Genomic DNA, 16460 nt, shown 5'->3' with positions numbered 1-16460 from the left:
TCATAGTGTTTAATCTAAAAGTATATCAGTACATCTCTAGACTCATGCAAGGTGAAATAGGAACTACAAAAGTACCCAAAATGGAAAAAAAAGAATGACGGTTCTAAATAAATGCCAAATAACCACCTCTCATCTCGCTGACCTGACTTTTCTTGACAGCATCATTTAGCTTTTCCACGTGACATAATAACCACAAACCTCCGCTTCTGTGCCAAACAGAGCAAAATTTACAACAAGAGAAGCTTAGCTCATGTTGCAGAAGCCTTATTACTCTAACACACTCAGTGAGTTAAAAAAATAATAATAATTTTAGGAGTGAGGAGCAGGAAGCTGAGTGATGTAGCTTCACAGCAGGACAACAGACAGAGTGTGCAGTCAGTGGGACCATATCACCCTGCAACTGCTAAAAGAAAGAACAAAATACGGCATGTGATTCATTTTCAAAAAGAAAACTTCAGACCACTCACGTAAACGTGCAATATATTAAGACAGTTTAAAATTATTTGGCTTCCCTTTATACAAAAGATGTATGAAGCAAAAAAAACTTCTCTGGGGGATTATGAAGAGTGGAAAGGGTGTCTGTGTTGTGCTTCTGACTCACTCACACCTTAGCTATTCTTTTGAACAGCTGATGTAATCTCTGCCAGGTGTCAGTGAGTTCCTCTAAAAGACCCACTCACAACATCTGAATTTGCACTAACTAGCTGTGTGGCTATGCAAACCCTAAACCACACGGTGGGTGGGGAGAGATGGATAGGATGAGATACAAGAGTGAAGAGTAAAGGGGGAAAAGTGTGATGAAGCAAGTTCTGAATAAAGATGAGGGCAACTAGTCCGTCTGCAAAGTGCACTCTGAATGAATGGATGGGATTCCACTCCAATGTTGCAGTACTTTTCCACAGAGGAAAAGAGAAAGACAAAGGCAGACTGGAATGAGGAAACTAATCTAATTGCATCTCAAGAACGCTCAGCTCTTAGATCTTACCCACAACTTCAGTGAACAAACTGACCACACAAGCATGGCAAACGGGACTTAAAAATGCATAAAGAATGATGAGCACGCACTGCAGACCAGAGTAAATGAACACTAGTTTTCTCAGACCACTGAGAGCTCACACACTATTATAAAGTCCCCTTGTTAGAGCAGAGCCATCTGCCTAGTGAGAAGCCTACAGTGACAATGTGTTCTTGCCCAGCGAAAGGCCTGTCCACTGTGTGCAGCCGGAGGAAAACGAAGAGGAACGAATGAGAGAGGAAGAGGAAAAAGATTGAGGGGCTGGCCAAAGCCGCTCTGTGGTGGTCAAGGCCTCATGGCACATTCCAGCTGACCAAGAGGAGAGTCTGACTGTCACACTCAGCAAACAGAGCTGATTCATGATCCTGCTTTTATGTATGGCTGTCTGAGTAGTGATTCACCATGTTAAAGACTGCACAGCCACTCTGTTTTATTCTGACACGAGATAAACGATCTTGCCTGTGTTGAATCAGTTGTCCAAAGTGCCGCTTATCGGGTTATTCCACTCACGGTGGCAGCTCTGAATATGAGTTTACATGTGTCCACAGTCCATGTTAATTAGCAGGAAACCGACTGGTGGGAGCTGCGTAGGAGTTTTCTGTTATAAACTTTTGTCCACTACCTTAAAAACATACACACAGACACACACACACACACACATTTAGTGCAGGATTCTGAATCATCCTATGATCATTTGGTCATAAAAGCGACAATTTTTGAAAAAAGTGACCAAGTGCGTCAAGAATCTACCTTATCTAACAGTTGCGTTTAATTTTTTGTTAAGTAATAAATCAACTAATAGACTAAATGTTTTTAAATTTTATAGGCAGCTATATGGGAACCCAGTGTTACACAGCTGAACTCACACAAGATGATTCATTTGAACCACTTCCCCTGTCAGTAGTTTTAATGTTGTGCTTGATTTGTGTATAACATCGGCACTGATGATTTATCATAGTGACAAACTGCATCAACTGTATGTAGCTATCCTGTGAATGGGCAGACAGCTTATTGAGGCCATAAGTGCCACACAGGAAATACATCATGTGTCATGTGATGGCCTAAGTGCTGCTCGTGTTGCTTGCAACGCCATGATGAATTAGATAGCTGAGTCATGAAAAGAGAGTTGAGAGGCCCCCCCAACAGCAGCCCAACATCTTAACAAATAGCACTCGTTGGCAATCAGTGTCAAAACTACAAGCAAGTTTCATCTGAGTGGGCACTTTTGGCCGGAAGGGATATCGCTTCCACCAAACCACAAATTCAGTATCGGGTTTCTCTGTGCGGCTCTAATGTGCAACAATGAGCAGGAGCTTAGTGGAAAGTGATCTGGGATCTGCGGTTAGGAACCCCGTCAAACCTCATGCTGCTTTCATATTTAGAACAACAGCAGGACATGAGGTGCCACTCAGCTCAGTGCAGAGAGATAAGCCCTGCAACAAGGCTGATCTGGCAAACCCACCGCTGCTCTCCGTGTTTTAGTGTGCGTGTGTTAAGGCTTCGGGAGGCATTTATGAGAGCAGTTATAAACTGGCGCTGCTGAAAGGGTCTGACCATTGAGCAGTTGTTTTCAAAATGCCCACGATGCATGCCGTTGGAGACCAAATCTAAAAGGTGAGCTGAAGTTGGATGTGAGTGTGAGTGTGAGAGAGCACATGTCCCTTAACCAACATGTGGATGTGTGTGTGTGCAGCTGTGTTAATGATTGGCTGCTGCAAGCTGAGTCAGCAAGCCTGGCCCCTGATACAGTACGCAACCCCTCAGCCAACTTCTCCTCTCCAATCCTTCCTTCCTGTATCTTCCCCTTCCTTATTTTTTTATTCAATCTTTCTGCTCGACCACCCTTCCCTCTTCTCTGAGCTCCACTTCTGACATTTTGGCTCCTTTCTCCACTAATTTGTGTGTCTGCTTTCTTATCTCTTACCATTGAAGTAAGGAGTGGCTTCCTGAATGCTGAACGTACACGCTCATTTCTGACTAAATATGGGCAAACATGCACCTGTGTGTATTTGAAACCATCTTACACACTCATAAAGTGAAGCACACTCATCCTTCTAAATGCATAACCTGTAAAGCGTCAGTTAAATTATGCAAGCATATACACAGTGAAGACGGAATAGCTGCACATGCTTCATTCAACATTTTTGTGCAGAGTAAATGCGAATGCAAATGAGGAAGGAGCAGTGCTACTCTTACGCTTGGTAACTGTTTGTATGACATTTAGATGGCTGCTTAGTACATGTTCCACGGAAGAGTATTTCAACATTTTAACGAAGAAAAAAACAGAAAGCGTCGGCGTCAGTAGTGCCAGTAGATGAGGCTGAACGTGGTGACAGCTCATGTGAGAGTGCAACACAAGTTGCTTATAAACAAGTTCATTTAGCCTGGATAGGTGCTGCTGGGACTCGTAAAACCATGCATCAAACTGAATGTGAAACGTGATGAAAAATCACACTCCTACGCACAGGGGCGATCCCCACCCCCACCACCGCCGCCCTCGCCTCACCCAACAGCTTGCTCATTGATGGTAACATGCGGAACCCAGTTTTGCCCCTTTCTGGTCGACATGAATACAGAGAGGCTGGCGCTTATAGAACTCTCCGGATCGGGACCAAAAATTGCCTCTCTTGACCTCATTTCTTAGCTTTTGCACAGCCTTGCACACGGTTAATCCACCATGAAATCAAATGTTCATCCAAAACTCATAAAAAGTCAACCAATGTAGTTGAACAGACTGACAATTTGATGGATTTAAATGTGATTTGGGTTCATTATCTATGCAGAGGAGTCATATATATGTCTCTTTTGACAGTGACAGTGAGTGTATCTGGGTTTTAGCTGCTGGGCCACTGAGTAAAGCAAGCTGAGCAACACATACAGTTACTCCTGATCTGTTTTCATATCTGCACTCCGTACGGTGGAAAATGCAGATCACAGTGAATCGTCTGCATTTTAAGTGGGTCGAATTTCACTCTTCAAATATGTCTGCAAGTACTGTTGAAACTAAACAGGAAACTAATTATTTTTATCCCTCAACCCACAGCAAATGGGTTCTGTGCAGATGAACTTTCACCGGAAACTTCTGCAGTTGGGCTTCGTTTTATTTGAAAATAATCCATTCTTACCAACAAGTTATTAAATGCACTGCGGTGTGGTTTACTTCCAGCCTGGTTTCAAGTCAGTGGTACGAGCTCTGCGCAAATAAGACCTCGAATAACGTTGTTCTCCCCTGACAACCCACTTCGGCTTTTATGATGTAGAACAGCAATACTTGTATTGAATTAGCTCTGCATGGCTGACCTAACTCTCAACCCATCCCTAACCAAATATAAGCACTCTAGTCTGTAGGTGGTAGTACACACACACACTGAATAACCAAAGGCACTCTGACTGGGTCTTATTTTAACCTACATCCTAAATATCATCTCTTCCTTCACAGCCTGCACAGTATCCAGACAGTGAGATGGATGCTCGTACACATAGAGGCAGTAAAAGGTCGAGGAGGCCTCGGTCTTCACGTTCTCAGGCCACGTCTGGAATAGCACGTGGGGCCCACTGTTATCTTGCATCATCTGGATGAGGATGAGGTACCATCCACCATGTGTGAACACTCCACCTCCACCCACAATGATACCAGAATAATGTGCTCGAGACCTCATTCAGGCCATCTGTAGAGAGAGGAACCGTCCTCTGCAAACAAGAACAGGATGGAGGTCCTCGGGCCTTGGATGGCAGAAGAGAATATAGGAGATGTGGGCATGGGGCCAATCTGTCAGAGCACAGCCTGAATGTCTGGTCTCTGATAGACACGCTGGGGTGAGATGCCGTCAGGCCGCTTTTAGACTTTATGCTGCCTGTCTGTAAGTGCACATCATCAGGTACCGGAAAATGCCACAATTTTCCATTTCATGGCTGCAGCACGCCCGTCACGTGGGTGGGAAATCATTGAAGAAGAGCAGCTGATGACAGTATTTGATTTTTCTGCTTACTGTTAATATCATGAGCTGTTTCTCAGCTGATTTTCTAATTTAAGATAACATTGCCGGGGCTCGCAGTGCTGGTCAGAATAATGGCAACATAAATTATAAGCACAGCTCTCTCCGAAGGTTTTCAAAGTGATTTAGGTCAGGACTCACTGCAGCTCAGTTTAAATACAGCACATCTTTTCCTTTTTAAATCATTCTTTTTGGGGCTTTTTGTCCTGCTGAAAGACAGAAGTCCCTCGCCTGAAACTGAATTTACTAACTCAGGGTAAACATATTTTGCTTTAAATCCTAATTTCATTATTTATCTTACACATTCAGCCCCTCCAGTACCAGTGGCACGTAAGCACTCCCACAGCATAATAGAACCTCCACCGTGTGTTACTGTGGTGTTATTGTCCTTACGGGCTTCATTTTCTTGTCTATAGAAAATAATTAATTGCAGCCCCAGTGAGCTCTGCTTTAGTTTCGACAGTCCATAGCATATTATCTTTTAAGGTCTGTGGCTTATCTATGGAAGACCTTGTAAATTCTAGCCCTGTAATTTAGTGTCTTTATCTCTGTGATGGTGTCCACCGCAGCCTTTGCCCACATATAGCTCCACTTAGTTCAATGTACAGCATGTCATATGCGCTCAAACCACCACTTCAGACTACTCTCGGGCAGCCTGAAGATCTTCAGATGTCTTGTGTGGTGTTTCTTCCACAATCCGGGCCTACCCTCACAGTCTTCTCTTTTACTCAGTTTACTCATGGCGCCACAAGCTGGGCGCCTCCTAATAACTAATAGATGGCTTTTTAGCCTGTGGAATTTTCGTATATAGATGAGCATTTCAGATGCGCTGAGACACCTTGCTGATCCTCACCAATTGTGAAAAAAATGTAGCCTCTTTTCATTCAGTAGAAGCATCACCGATTCATTTAAGTTATGTCAACACTGAAAAGTAAGCATGAAGTCTACTTTGTATTATAGACTCGTCTAAATTCATCAGAACGGATCCAGTATTTGTCTCTAGGGAGCTTTTCGTGTGTGTATATTAATTTCTTTCAATGTACTCAATTCTATTTTGTTGATGTACTGTATATAAAACAAATGGTATTTACAAAGTATGATTATTATCAATTTACTGTAAGTGGTTGGTTCATTACACAGCCAAGCTGAACACGTTAGAGGAATACATGCAGGAAGAGAACAAATAGAGCGGTCTGTGGTTTATGAGGAGTGCAGCTCGAGGTCATGTATCTATGAGAATTCTTCCGAGATACCCACAATAACAGAGGAAATACTCGGTAAAATTATTCCTCGGTCTATTTGTTTGTAATTTTTCCACAACAAAAGTGTAGATGATGAGTCCTGGGAGTCCTCTATAATCCCAGCCTGTCCCTAAAGTGTGTGCATGTCCAGAGCATGTGCACAGTATCCGTTACTTTCTTACCCTACTTAATCGTGCCTCCATGTTGAGAGACTCACAGCATCCAAATGAGGACCTACCGCAGACTGTGCGCGTAGCAGCTGTGTTTCTGGTGACTAGCCTGTGATAGTGAGTCAGGTTAATATTTTCTTACAGTGTCGGTTGAGCTGACTGAGAAAGGTTGATCTCTCCATCTCCCCCTGACTTTATCTTAAACCTGCAACTGAATACATTACTTGTGGACATGTGATACACGCTCTCCCACCTGTGTCTTATACGCACTGCCTCTCGCAGCACGTTTCTTGCCAGCAGGCAGTGAGTGTATTCAGTTAGAGATGGAGGCACGAAGGCCACGCGCCTGCAGTGCTGGACTGTCAATTAGAGGATCGGGCTCCTAAAACCATTATTTAAGAGGGGTAAATAAATCAAACATGGGTTTATGATTGCAGATTGCCACCCACCTTAAACAGACTTTCTGTCAGTCCCCGCCTGACCATCGTCCACAAAAAGGCGCAAAAGGCAAACAGAGCGATTTCGGTCCAGGTAATGTATGCGTTATCCAGGAAAGTCCGTTTGGAGAGCTCCAGACCGCAGCTGCTACAGTCTCTCCATGCGCCCCAAATGACAGTTGAAGCTCTGGTGATGAGTTCCAAGTATCCCGGCATGGGCTCCACTTCCACCGGCCCGGCACTCCCGGCGTCACTGCCCATCGTGGTGCGGCGTAGAAACAAGAGAGGTAAAAACCGGGCGAAATGACTCCAGCAGAGAGACGGGAGCGGAGGGAGTCGACTGACTGGTCAGCGAGCTTGGTAGCTCAACTAAAACAACTAGGACAAGGTTATCTAACCAGCTTAGCCCTCTTCAGTAGCCTAATTCTTTGTTTTCCAAATTAAGACATGGGCCCCTTCCTCGCGTTCAGGGCAGTTTTATGAATGATAACAGGGCCCACCAGGCTCTGACCACACGCACAGACTGTGTGCTTGGATATTACAATCACACTAACCAATTGCCAAGTAGGTTCTCATAGCTAATCTGAGCCATTTGCACCAGTTCTCTAAAGGTTCCTCTTGACCATGATTCCGCTACGCACGCGGCTCATCCGCAGCAGCGCGCCTCGGTTAGCCGCTTAGCTTACGTTAAACCAAACGCGCACAGCAGTGAGAAGACCAGCATTGGCAGCAACCTCCGAGCTAGCTGGCTATTTGAATGAATGAGCCTTTAATGTGACTGAGAGCACATACATTAACGACTTCAGTTTGGAGTGTAGCGTTTCTGTCGCCCCTCCAGCGCCAAGCCCGGCCACACGGACTATTGTGCCGCTACGCTGTCACACACGGTGTCATCGCTGTCCGTTATTCGCCTCATATAACCTCTACGCGCAGCTTCATGAGTCAGAGCAGCAGGACCCCGACAAACCGGCGAGTCTCGCACGAGGACAAGTTACCCCAGCGAAAAGAAAACGACGAATAAAAGGGATATATTTCCCGGAGAGGCAGGTTTCGCTTCGGGTCCTCCTTCTCCTCTCAGTCGCTGGTCAACGTGTCCGCGGCTGCGTTTCTGACAAAGCGCGCTGCGCTCCCAGCGGGGATCAACTGGTGCGTTGAAAAGGGGGACAGCGCTGTGCTACTGCGTTCAAAGTAAAACGGAAAAAATGCGGCGGGGGCGTGACGTACATAGGCCCGCTATCTTCTTTATGAACCCTCTGCTTGAGCCACCAAGGATCAGAAAGGATGACTTAAAGAGACAGTGTACAGAAACCTCAATACAAGACTTCAACCCAAATCTTTAAATCAAACCACCGCACCAGAGAGCACCCAAATACAGTCAATTTGATGGGTTTCTTTACATATAATTATGCTTATACACCCCCATCCCGCTGTTCACAAGTCATCATAATACACATACAAAAGGTTTTACACATTTATTATCATCTCAAAGGAATGTTTGTACTTCAGAGGAAAAACTGTTATTTGAAAGAGAAATGTAAATATATGGATGAGACCAAGCGACATCTTTCCAATTGCAAAGTTAGGGTCTTCCACTGTGGTTTAAATAATACAGCCAAAGTTGCTGAGTAAAAGTATCAAAACAATGTATGAGTGAGAGAGAGAAATAGAAGGAGAGCCGTCTTGATGGTATTTCGATAGAGTCCAATGTCAGGGTGCTTCAGTGAAAGCGGGAGCTTTATGCCATGGCGGTGGGAGCGTACTGCATCACTAGCCGATCAAACTCGTTCTCCTGCGGGAGGACACGGAGCAGAGGAAACGGTTAAACGCAAGAAGAAGGAAAAAAAGTCTGACCATTACTAGCAGCTGTTCCCTGTCTTGCTTTGTTTGGTAACCCAGATTCAGCATGTTTATGTACATCTGCACTCTTGTGTAATTACAACAGGGTGTGTGACAAAGACTGAGGATTCAGTGGAATACTCCACTTTGGCTTTGATCCACGGACACCTGCTGTTAAACTATCATAACAACCAAAGCAGTAATTAAATTATAACAGAGCAGAGTGAAGAAGGCTGCTCAGCAACTGTGAGTGCTTGTTGTGCCTCCAACTCGTCCTCGCCAAAACACAAAGGTGTACGAGTAGATACAGTTACCTTGGCTAAATAGTCTTTGAGGAATGGGTGGGCTCTGTGTGCGTCTTTCAGCTGGGAGAGGTAACGATTGGTGACCTGAGGACACACAAACAGATGATGCTGAACAACAGCCATAAAAAAAGAAAAGAAGCCTCTTCATCACGTTTTACAGGTACTTAAAAAAAAAAATAAAAAGCAGGTGTCACAAAACATAATTTTGGAAACCTGAAGACAATTTCCTGATTTAATTGTCGTCTCACATGGCAGATGTGTGCGTTTGAGTGGTCACCTGTGCTTTCCTCGCTCGTTTAACGCGGGCAAAGCTTCTGCGGTAGACGACTCGCGCTGAAAACCAATCATGACTTCCTACTCGAAACCTGACCAAAGTTTTGTTGCTCATGCTGCCCTCCGCTGCCAAATAAATAGGACACAACCCACAACCAAACTGCACCGTGTCAAACTCTTAATAATACACAATCATTTTTTTTTTTTCTGCCAGTAGGTTAGCGGCCGCTGAATTAGTCATGAAGCATGAATATTTAATGTCAGAGAGAAAAATGTATTGCTCCAACTAAAGGCTGGATAGTTTACTGGAACAAAAGCGCTTAAACATGCTGTCGATCAAAAAAAAAGAAAGAAAAAAGAAGTGTCTGAAAGTGTTCGCTTTGTTTTTGGAGGATTTTGAGGCCCGAGTTGCAGATATATTTACATATAACAGAAGTAGCAATATTTCAATTTCTTTTTAATCATTTACACACAAAAGTGAATAAGAAATGCATATTTCTGCAGGCTATTCTCTTCCACCATATCAGAGAGTAAGACTGTTTTTAAAGAAATGGCCTCATGTGTCCTGTTACCTTGTGTGAGAGATGGTAATCAAAGGTTATCACGGTTGAGAGGCTTTTAAATGATGACTATGCTAATGGTCAGCATTGTATTACGTTGCTATCATGCCTTTCAAATCAAACGCAGATAGTTAAGTCTTTATCTCATGAACTCTGAGTCGCGTTGTGTAAGCCGCGTGCCACTAAGCAAGCAGAATGATTAAGTGACACTTTCTATGACCGAAAGTGTTGCTGGAGGGAATGGGCTGTGCTGATTCAAAAGCGGAAAAAAACTGCTGAGAGGGGAATGTTGCGTGAGGAGTTCCTGAAGAAAGCTGTCCGTTATCATCTGGGACAAGTTTCTCAAAATGAAACGGGTGGTTGCTAAAACAGCGCCGTCTTTAACAGCTTTGGGTCCAAAGTCTCACCTCGGGAGCTTTGCCCAGGTGCTGGGTCAGCACTATCAGGTTGATCAGCGTCTCAGGGTGGCTGCTGTCCTGATAGGGGTGAAAGAGAGAGACAGAACACAGACAAAGAGTCAGAGCCTTATTGTAACAAAGCCAACAGGGCAAGTGGCAGCAAGACAATGAGAGTGCCCAAACGGTACCTTCACTTTTCAGCCTCTCGTCTCTTACTGAGAACAAGGTACTCAATTAGATTAAATTAGATTACTTCAATTTCCGCTTTTATGAGTGCAGCAGACAAGAAGCTTCAGATAGTATCAGTCTAATACCATGTGAAGTGTTGCACAAATACAGAATGTCACACCCTTGTTAAGTTCTGTCTGCTTAAAGAAAGACATCAATGGATAACTGTTGCTTTGTAATAATGAACCCATTCAATGCCGTAGATAAGACCAGCACAAGGCATAGTGAAGCTGAGGTTAACCTCCTGAAGCAGAGTTATAAGGTTATAAAAGTTCCTCTGAGTCTGGATACAATAAAACTGTCAAGTACATAAAAATCCACAATGAGGAAGATGGTGATTTGGAGGGAAAAGCTGCGATATTATATGATTAGAAAGCACATTAGACAGTGGAAAGAATTCAAACTCCGGAAATCAAACACAAAGAAAAAGAAAATGAAAAAAAATGCACATTTTGAAACTGGTTTTTATAGTAAGGAAGAACTGTAGCTACAGCACTGCTCAAACCCAACTATGTTACACATGAAGGACAAGCACACGTGAGTATGTGCTGCCATCTGCTGTTCTCAGAGCTGAAGTATCAGATGTGAGATCTGATACTTCTATTAATGATTATATGCTTTATCACCACATTACATTATGAAGTAAAAAGTGTTAAAATGTCCTATTGTTCCTCACTTGGTGGTTTCACAGATGATCATTTTACTCTTGGCTGACTGAAAGTTGTTGGTTTCAACCATTTTGGTTTACGCCGCATCAAACTGAAACAGGGTTTTTGACTAAAACAATAAGAATACAACTTAAAATGTCTGTGGATGTTGTTTATACTCTGTTTCACATGCACACACAACACTGCAGGCCCCGCTTACAGTGCTGGGAGGAACTCGTACCATACCTCACCCGTATGTCTACACGTACAGAAAGAGTTATTCCATGAATATGCACTACTAATAAAGTCAGCAGACAAGTCCATGGGGTCACAATAATTGTCATCTGCAGAGGACCTTTAGCTCTAAACCCTAAATGGTAATTATTCGCCATCTTGTAAAAGGGTCCAAATATAGGAAGCAATTTTAATGTTAAGGCTAGACTAAAAATAAATATTGCAGATATTTATATATAGAGCAGAGTTTAAATAAATACTTCATATGTCCACTGTAGGGTTATCAAAAAGAAGGATAATCAGATACTAAAAATGTGTATATAATTTGTTACCTATTTGCAACCGTATCAATACCAACAGCTATCTTCACTTTAAAGAAGTTACAGCACTATCACCTGAGCTGAACTTTCAGCTCGATTTCATGGGTTGTACTTTTTTCTTAAAAGAAAATTCATTGCCAGGAAAAAATTTCAGATGTCACCATCAACCTGAGAGGGGGGTGTTCTTCCATGTGAGAACCGAAGAGTTTCGTGCACGTCAATGGAAAAGTGAAGGAATTCATCCTCAGAAGAATTGCAAATCTTTTTGAAATGTTCTTCTTTAGTAAGAAGAAGCTGTATTATTGATACATTCACAGTGTAGTCATTTGACATAAAACAAAAAAACAGCTTGTTGGAGCCAAAGTAGATAGAAATATAGTTTTCATGGCCGATCTATACTTCAATTAATACTAGGGAACAATTCTACAATGATTATAGGGTGGAACATTATGTCCAATGTTTTCTTGAATTGCTCCAGACTCCAAAATTGTTTTTAAGGCATTGAAATGAATATTAAAGCTTTTTGAATAGCACCGCTGGCACAACTCCCTTGCTCTGTAGGCATTCATTAACGATTTCAATTTGAAGGGTATACACCACGTACGCCCCAGTTTGCCAACTAATCTGTCAGATAGGAAGAGACACAACTGCCGTCTTCTAACCTTATCAAGTGCCTCCTGCAGCACACCCTCAGCCTCCTCCCACTTGTTCTGAGCCATGTAGCAGGCCGCCTGCCCATTGAGAAGGAGCAGTGTAGAGGAATACTTGTCAGACATCTCCTGGAAAATGTAGTAGGCATCCTGCAGCTTCTCTCCCCCCTGGAACAGCAAGCAGAGTGTTCACCGGTGATAAGTAATGCACAGCCACAGCTGTTTGTTTTGGTCTAAAAAGTATCGTCAGCAAACTGCCTCTGAAGCGCTATGCTGCAATATGATCAATTTAATCAGGAAACAGTCGATTTTCTGACTTTCTATCTGCTTCTTCTGTGCCGTGGTTAAGTTTTTAATAGGTTTTATTGCAGCAGCTTCAGTAACAATATAATATTTGGTCATGTAAGAGGAATTTGAATTTTTTATTTTTTTTTTGGTACACAAACTGAGAAATTACTCCCCTCAGTACATTATGCACAGAGAGTATAAATAGGTCTTGGTGGAGCATTTACTTATGGTTCATTGATATTTAGGTGATTACATAAAATATTCATGACTGCGTTCCTCTCACCACAGCAATATTAACCCAGGCTGTGGCCAGCTGGGTTAGAGTGGCATCCTCATCCTGCTCCTGCATTTTCTTCAGCTCTTTCCTGTCAGAGAAATGAACAGCGCTCATCTCACAGCATGAGCAGACTTTGACTACAGTGTAATATAAAGGTAGAGAATCACTACAGGATTTTAATTTACAACACATGCACACCCACACACACATTTTCTCTGAGCCACAAAGGAGCAAAGCTTATCTATGATTTCTGAATTGATCTTTTTTTGGTTGAGTTTTTATTTATTTATTTTTTAAATATTCAATAACTCCTTACCTTGCAAGGTCAACACGGTCCAGACTCAGAAGCACCTGAATGGTCATGGCCATACTGACAGAATAAAAACACAGTTAACAGCTGTTTGATGAGTTTCATGCTAATGTTTTAAAAATAAGACAACTTCAGTTCACAAAAGAACAGACTCTGAACTGTAAGTGTAGATTTTTCATGAATATTTTGGTAGTATTCACAATAATGCCATGGATAAACATGCCGAATGAATGTATTTTTGTATGCTTTGATAGTGTGGGCTTGAATTAATTTTTTACAACTTGACAACGCAGCTGTGAGGCAAGTTATCTAAAAATCCATCCTATTCTCTCAATCTGTGATTGCTTTTTTCATTGTAAAATGTGGTGAAATAACTTGGATGTTGAACAAAATATTGCTGACATCTTGTGGAGTAAACCCTTTATTACTCCTTACCACTCCAGGCTTTCTCCTTGGTGCAGAGTCCTGAGAGCTGCATCGGTGTTCATCTCATGGTAGTAGATGGAGGCAGCCATGAGGAGGAAAGTGGTGTTGGCAGCATCCACACTCTTTGCCATCTTCTTGTCCAAATCATCAACAATAGCATCCCTAAAAGAAGCAAATAAAAGAAACCCATCGATCACTGCTTAATCGAATTCAGGGCCGGGGGGGGGCTGAAGCTTATCCCAGCTGCCATTGGTCAAGAGGTGGGGTACACACTGGACAGGTTGCCAATCCATCACAGGGCACAAATAAAATCTGTAGAGAAAATTTGATCCCAGAAAACTAAACAACCCGCTTTTATGACGTTAATAGTTGGCAGAAACTATGGCAGAATATTTTAAAATCAACTCTTGACAGCATTTTTATGCATACTGTGAAGCTAATTGATCGCCTTCTTAGATACGGAATTCGAAACGAGTGAGGCAAGAAAATACAGGAGAGATGATCATTTCGAATATGTGTTGTGTGACTATTAGAAATTTAGGTCTTAATACACAATAAATGGGAGCGATGAGAGATTAAAAAAAAAAGAAAAAACTATTAACCCTTTTAAGAGGGTTTCAAACAGTTAACATTTATAGATCTTGCAGCTTTTCAACCGTCAGTGAGAGCAAAAGAATTTCTATTGCATAAAACTATGTGTTCATAAATAAAGATAAATGGCAGTTCCTCCAAAAGATTAATAAATTAGGTTAAACTATTTTGAATTATCATTATTATTCATTTTACGTTGAAAAAAAAAAGGCAAAAGTGCTTAGACAACATGACTGCAAAAGTGTTCAACTTTCATGTGGAAATTACAGAATTCACAGGATAGATTTGAATTAGTCAAGAACAATGTTCTGGTGGATACTTTGGAACCTCATATCCAATATATCTGTCCGACACATTCAGATGTGACTGAATCTAATAACGCCGACTGAAAGATTTCATAGGAAAAAAAAATTTAAGCAATGACATACCGTTAGTAAAACGTATATCGGCCTTATGTTTTTCCAAAAACATCAGAAAAACTTTGCATTTAATCCTATTACCCTTCCTTTCAAGATTAAATCAAAAATCCTCAACTAGCTGTGAGGAAGCAGCAGTGCACAAGTTTGCCAAGAGAATGACTGACGCGAGTCAACTATTTTGTTTGCATTGTACCGTGTGCCCTGAACTTCTTGTCTCAATTTCTGCATGCATCTTCACAGAGACAGTTAGCCTACAGCAAATTTAAATTACCAGAAGAAACCACAGCACACACAGCAGTTTGTCTTCCTGAACAGGAGAAAAACTCCAACTGACCACCAAGTTCAAACCCAAATCCTTGCTCTGCATCTCTCCCTTTCAATACACCAAGTACTAAATTTTACATAATTCAACTGAACGCGAAGCAAAAATACAAACAACTTTTTTTTAAACAAAACAAAACAAAAAAAAGAATCAAGAAAATAAATAAAGCTGTGTGAACTCTGCTTCCGTGCTAAAGTAAAGGTAAAACAGCAGACTTGTACCTATTGCTTTCATTGGACAGATACTCTGCAAACATCTTTACAGCCAGGAGCTCAGGTGGAGAGCTGGCCTTGATGTCATCCAGAACAACAGCATACTTCCTCTGCAATAACACAAAACATTACAGGTCAAGGTGACGAGAAGGCTTCTATGATAACAAATAACTGAGTTTGCTGTGAAACTTTAGATTTCTGCCCGTAGTCTTACCTGAGCAATGTATGCTCTGTACAAAAACATGTCCCTTTCAGTCTCCTTCTCGGGTGAGGACGGCTTAAAAGACAAAACACAAACTGCGGTTTAATATCGAAGCTAATTCAGAAACAGATATATTAGAAGAGGCCGGTCTTTTATATTGGGTGAGCAAATGCATTTCGCAGAGCTCTGTCAAACGGAGTGTTAGCTCCTGTTAGCCAGATAGCCATGACAGTTAAAACAAAGTCATTTATTGATACTTTGACTTATCTGTCGATGCCACATACCTTCACCTTCTGGGCCTCGTTAATACATTGTTGATAACTTCCAATATAATAAGCATTTTTCACATCGAACAGTTCATCAACATCACCCTGCTGCGCCGCCATGTTGGCTAGTGAACTTCCGGACACGTAGCAAAAATACGTCACCTTCCTGCGTTTTACAAGGGATTGTGGGAGATGGAGTTCAAAAGCAACAACAAACATGCAGAGATTGCTGGCGTGACACCTTAGAGCCGAAACTTAATTAAACGTACGTCGAGAGCGTATTTCTCCGTTCAAAAAGTTCATTATCATAAAGATTTCTCCTTGTGCAGCAATCAGTAATCTGCAATCGGGCCCAAGTCATAAAATGAGAGCTACACAGTAGGTTTAGCCAGCAGCATCATCAGGTAAACTCAGAAAACGTTACGTCTATCTAAACACATAACATAAATACAGCAGCGATAAACAGAATCTGCTTAACATGATGCTGAAAGCTCTGATTTACTGCTTTCTGCAATATACTATGGTAACTCTAAAATTTTGTAAATGGCTACAAATTGCACTGTGTACAGTCAATTATTGTACACGAACTGTACATAGCTCACTGTTCAGCCTGTAAATTCTGTTTATACTGTTTATCTGTTTATACTGCCATTTATATATGTATATACGAATCTGTACACACATATATATATATATATATATATATATATATATATATATATATATATGTATATATATATATATATATATATATATATATATATATATATGTATATATATATATATATATATATATATATATATATATATATATATATTTATATATATATATATACAG

At 41.6% G+C, this 16460-nt stretch overlaps 2 protein-coding genes across 2 annotated transcripts in view; both read right to left on the bottom strand.

Annotated features, from left to right (window-relative positions):
• cers1 (ceramide synthase 1) overlaps positions 1 to 8111 on the bottom strand; it is a 29511-nt gene extending 21400 nt beyond the window's left edge. The window contains exon 1 of the mRNA XM_075485372.1: positions 6871 to 8111. Coding sequence (XP_075341487.1) covers positions 6871 to 7119 — 249 coding nt within the window. The 5' untranslated portion in view covers positions 7120 to 8111. The remainder of the gene's footprint in view (positions 1 to 6870) is intronic.
• A 204-nt stretch (positions 8112 to 8315) lies between these two features.
• cope (COPI coat complex subunit epsilon) lies at positions 8316 to 15765 on the bottom strand. The gene is made up of 10 exons (XM_075485373.1): positions 15641 to 15765; positions 15369 to 15431; positions 15164 to 15264; positions 13620 to 13772; positions 13191 to 13244; positions 12881 to 12962; positions 12322 to 12477; positions 10240 to 10308; positions 9009 to 9083; positions 8316 to 8647 (listed from the first exon to the last, which is right to left on the bottom strand). The coding sequence occupies exons 1-10, from the start codon at positions 15740 to 15742 to the stop codon at positions 8594 to 8596; spliced, it is 909 nt and encodes a 302-aa protein (XP_075341488.1). The 5' UTR covers positions 15743 to 15765; the 3' UTR covers positions 8316 to 8593.
• Positions 15766 to 16460: the final 695 nt, after the last annotated feature.

The sequence above is a fragment of the Odontesthes bonariensis genome, chromosome 15 (assembly GCF_027942865.1).
Source record: "Odontesthes bonariensis isolate fOdoBon6 chromosome 15, fOdoBon6.hap1, whole genome shotgun sequence".
Taxonomy (NCBI): domain Eukaryota; kingdom Metazoa; phylum Chordata; class Actinopteri; order Atheriniformes; family Atherinopsidae; genus Odontesthes; species Odontesthes bonariensis.
The sequence above is the reverse complement of the archived record's forward strand: the minus strand, read 5'-3'. Positions and strand labels throughout refer to the sequence as shown.

Coding starts and splice junctions, on each gene's coding strand:
- cope (XM_075485373.1), bottom strand. CDS start 15,742: ATGGCGGCGCAGCAGGGTGATGTTGATGAACTGTTCGATGTGAAAAAT. Junction 13,245..13,619: donor CAAGGAGAAAGCCTGGAGTG/GTAAGGAGTAAT, acceptor TTATTCTGTCAG/TATGGCCATGACCATTCAGG. Junction 9,084..10,239: donor ACCTGGGCAAAGCTCCCGAG/GTGAGACTTTGG, acceptor GTGTGTCCTCAG/GTCACCAATCGTTACCTCTC.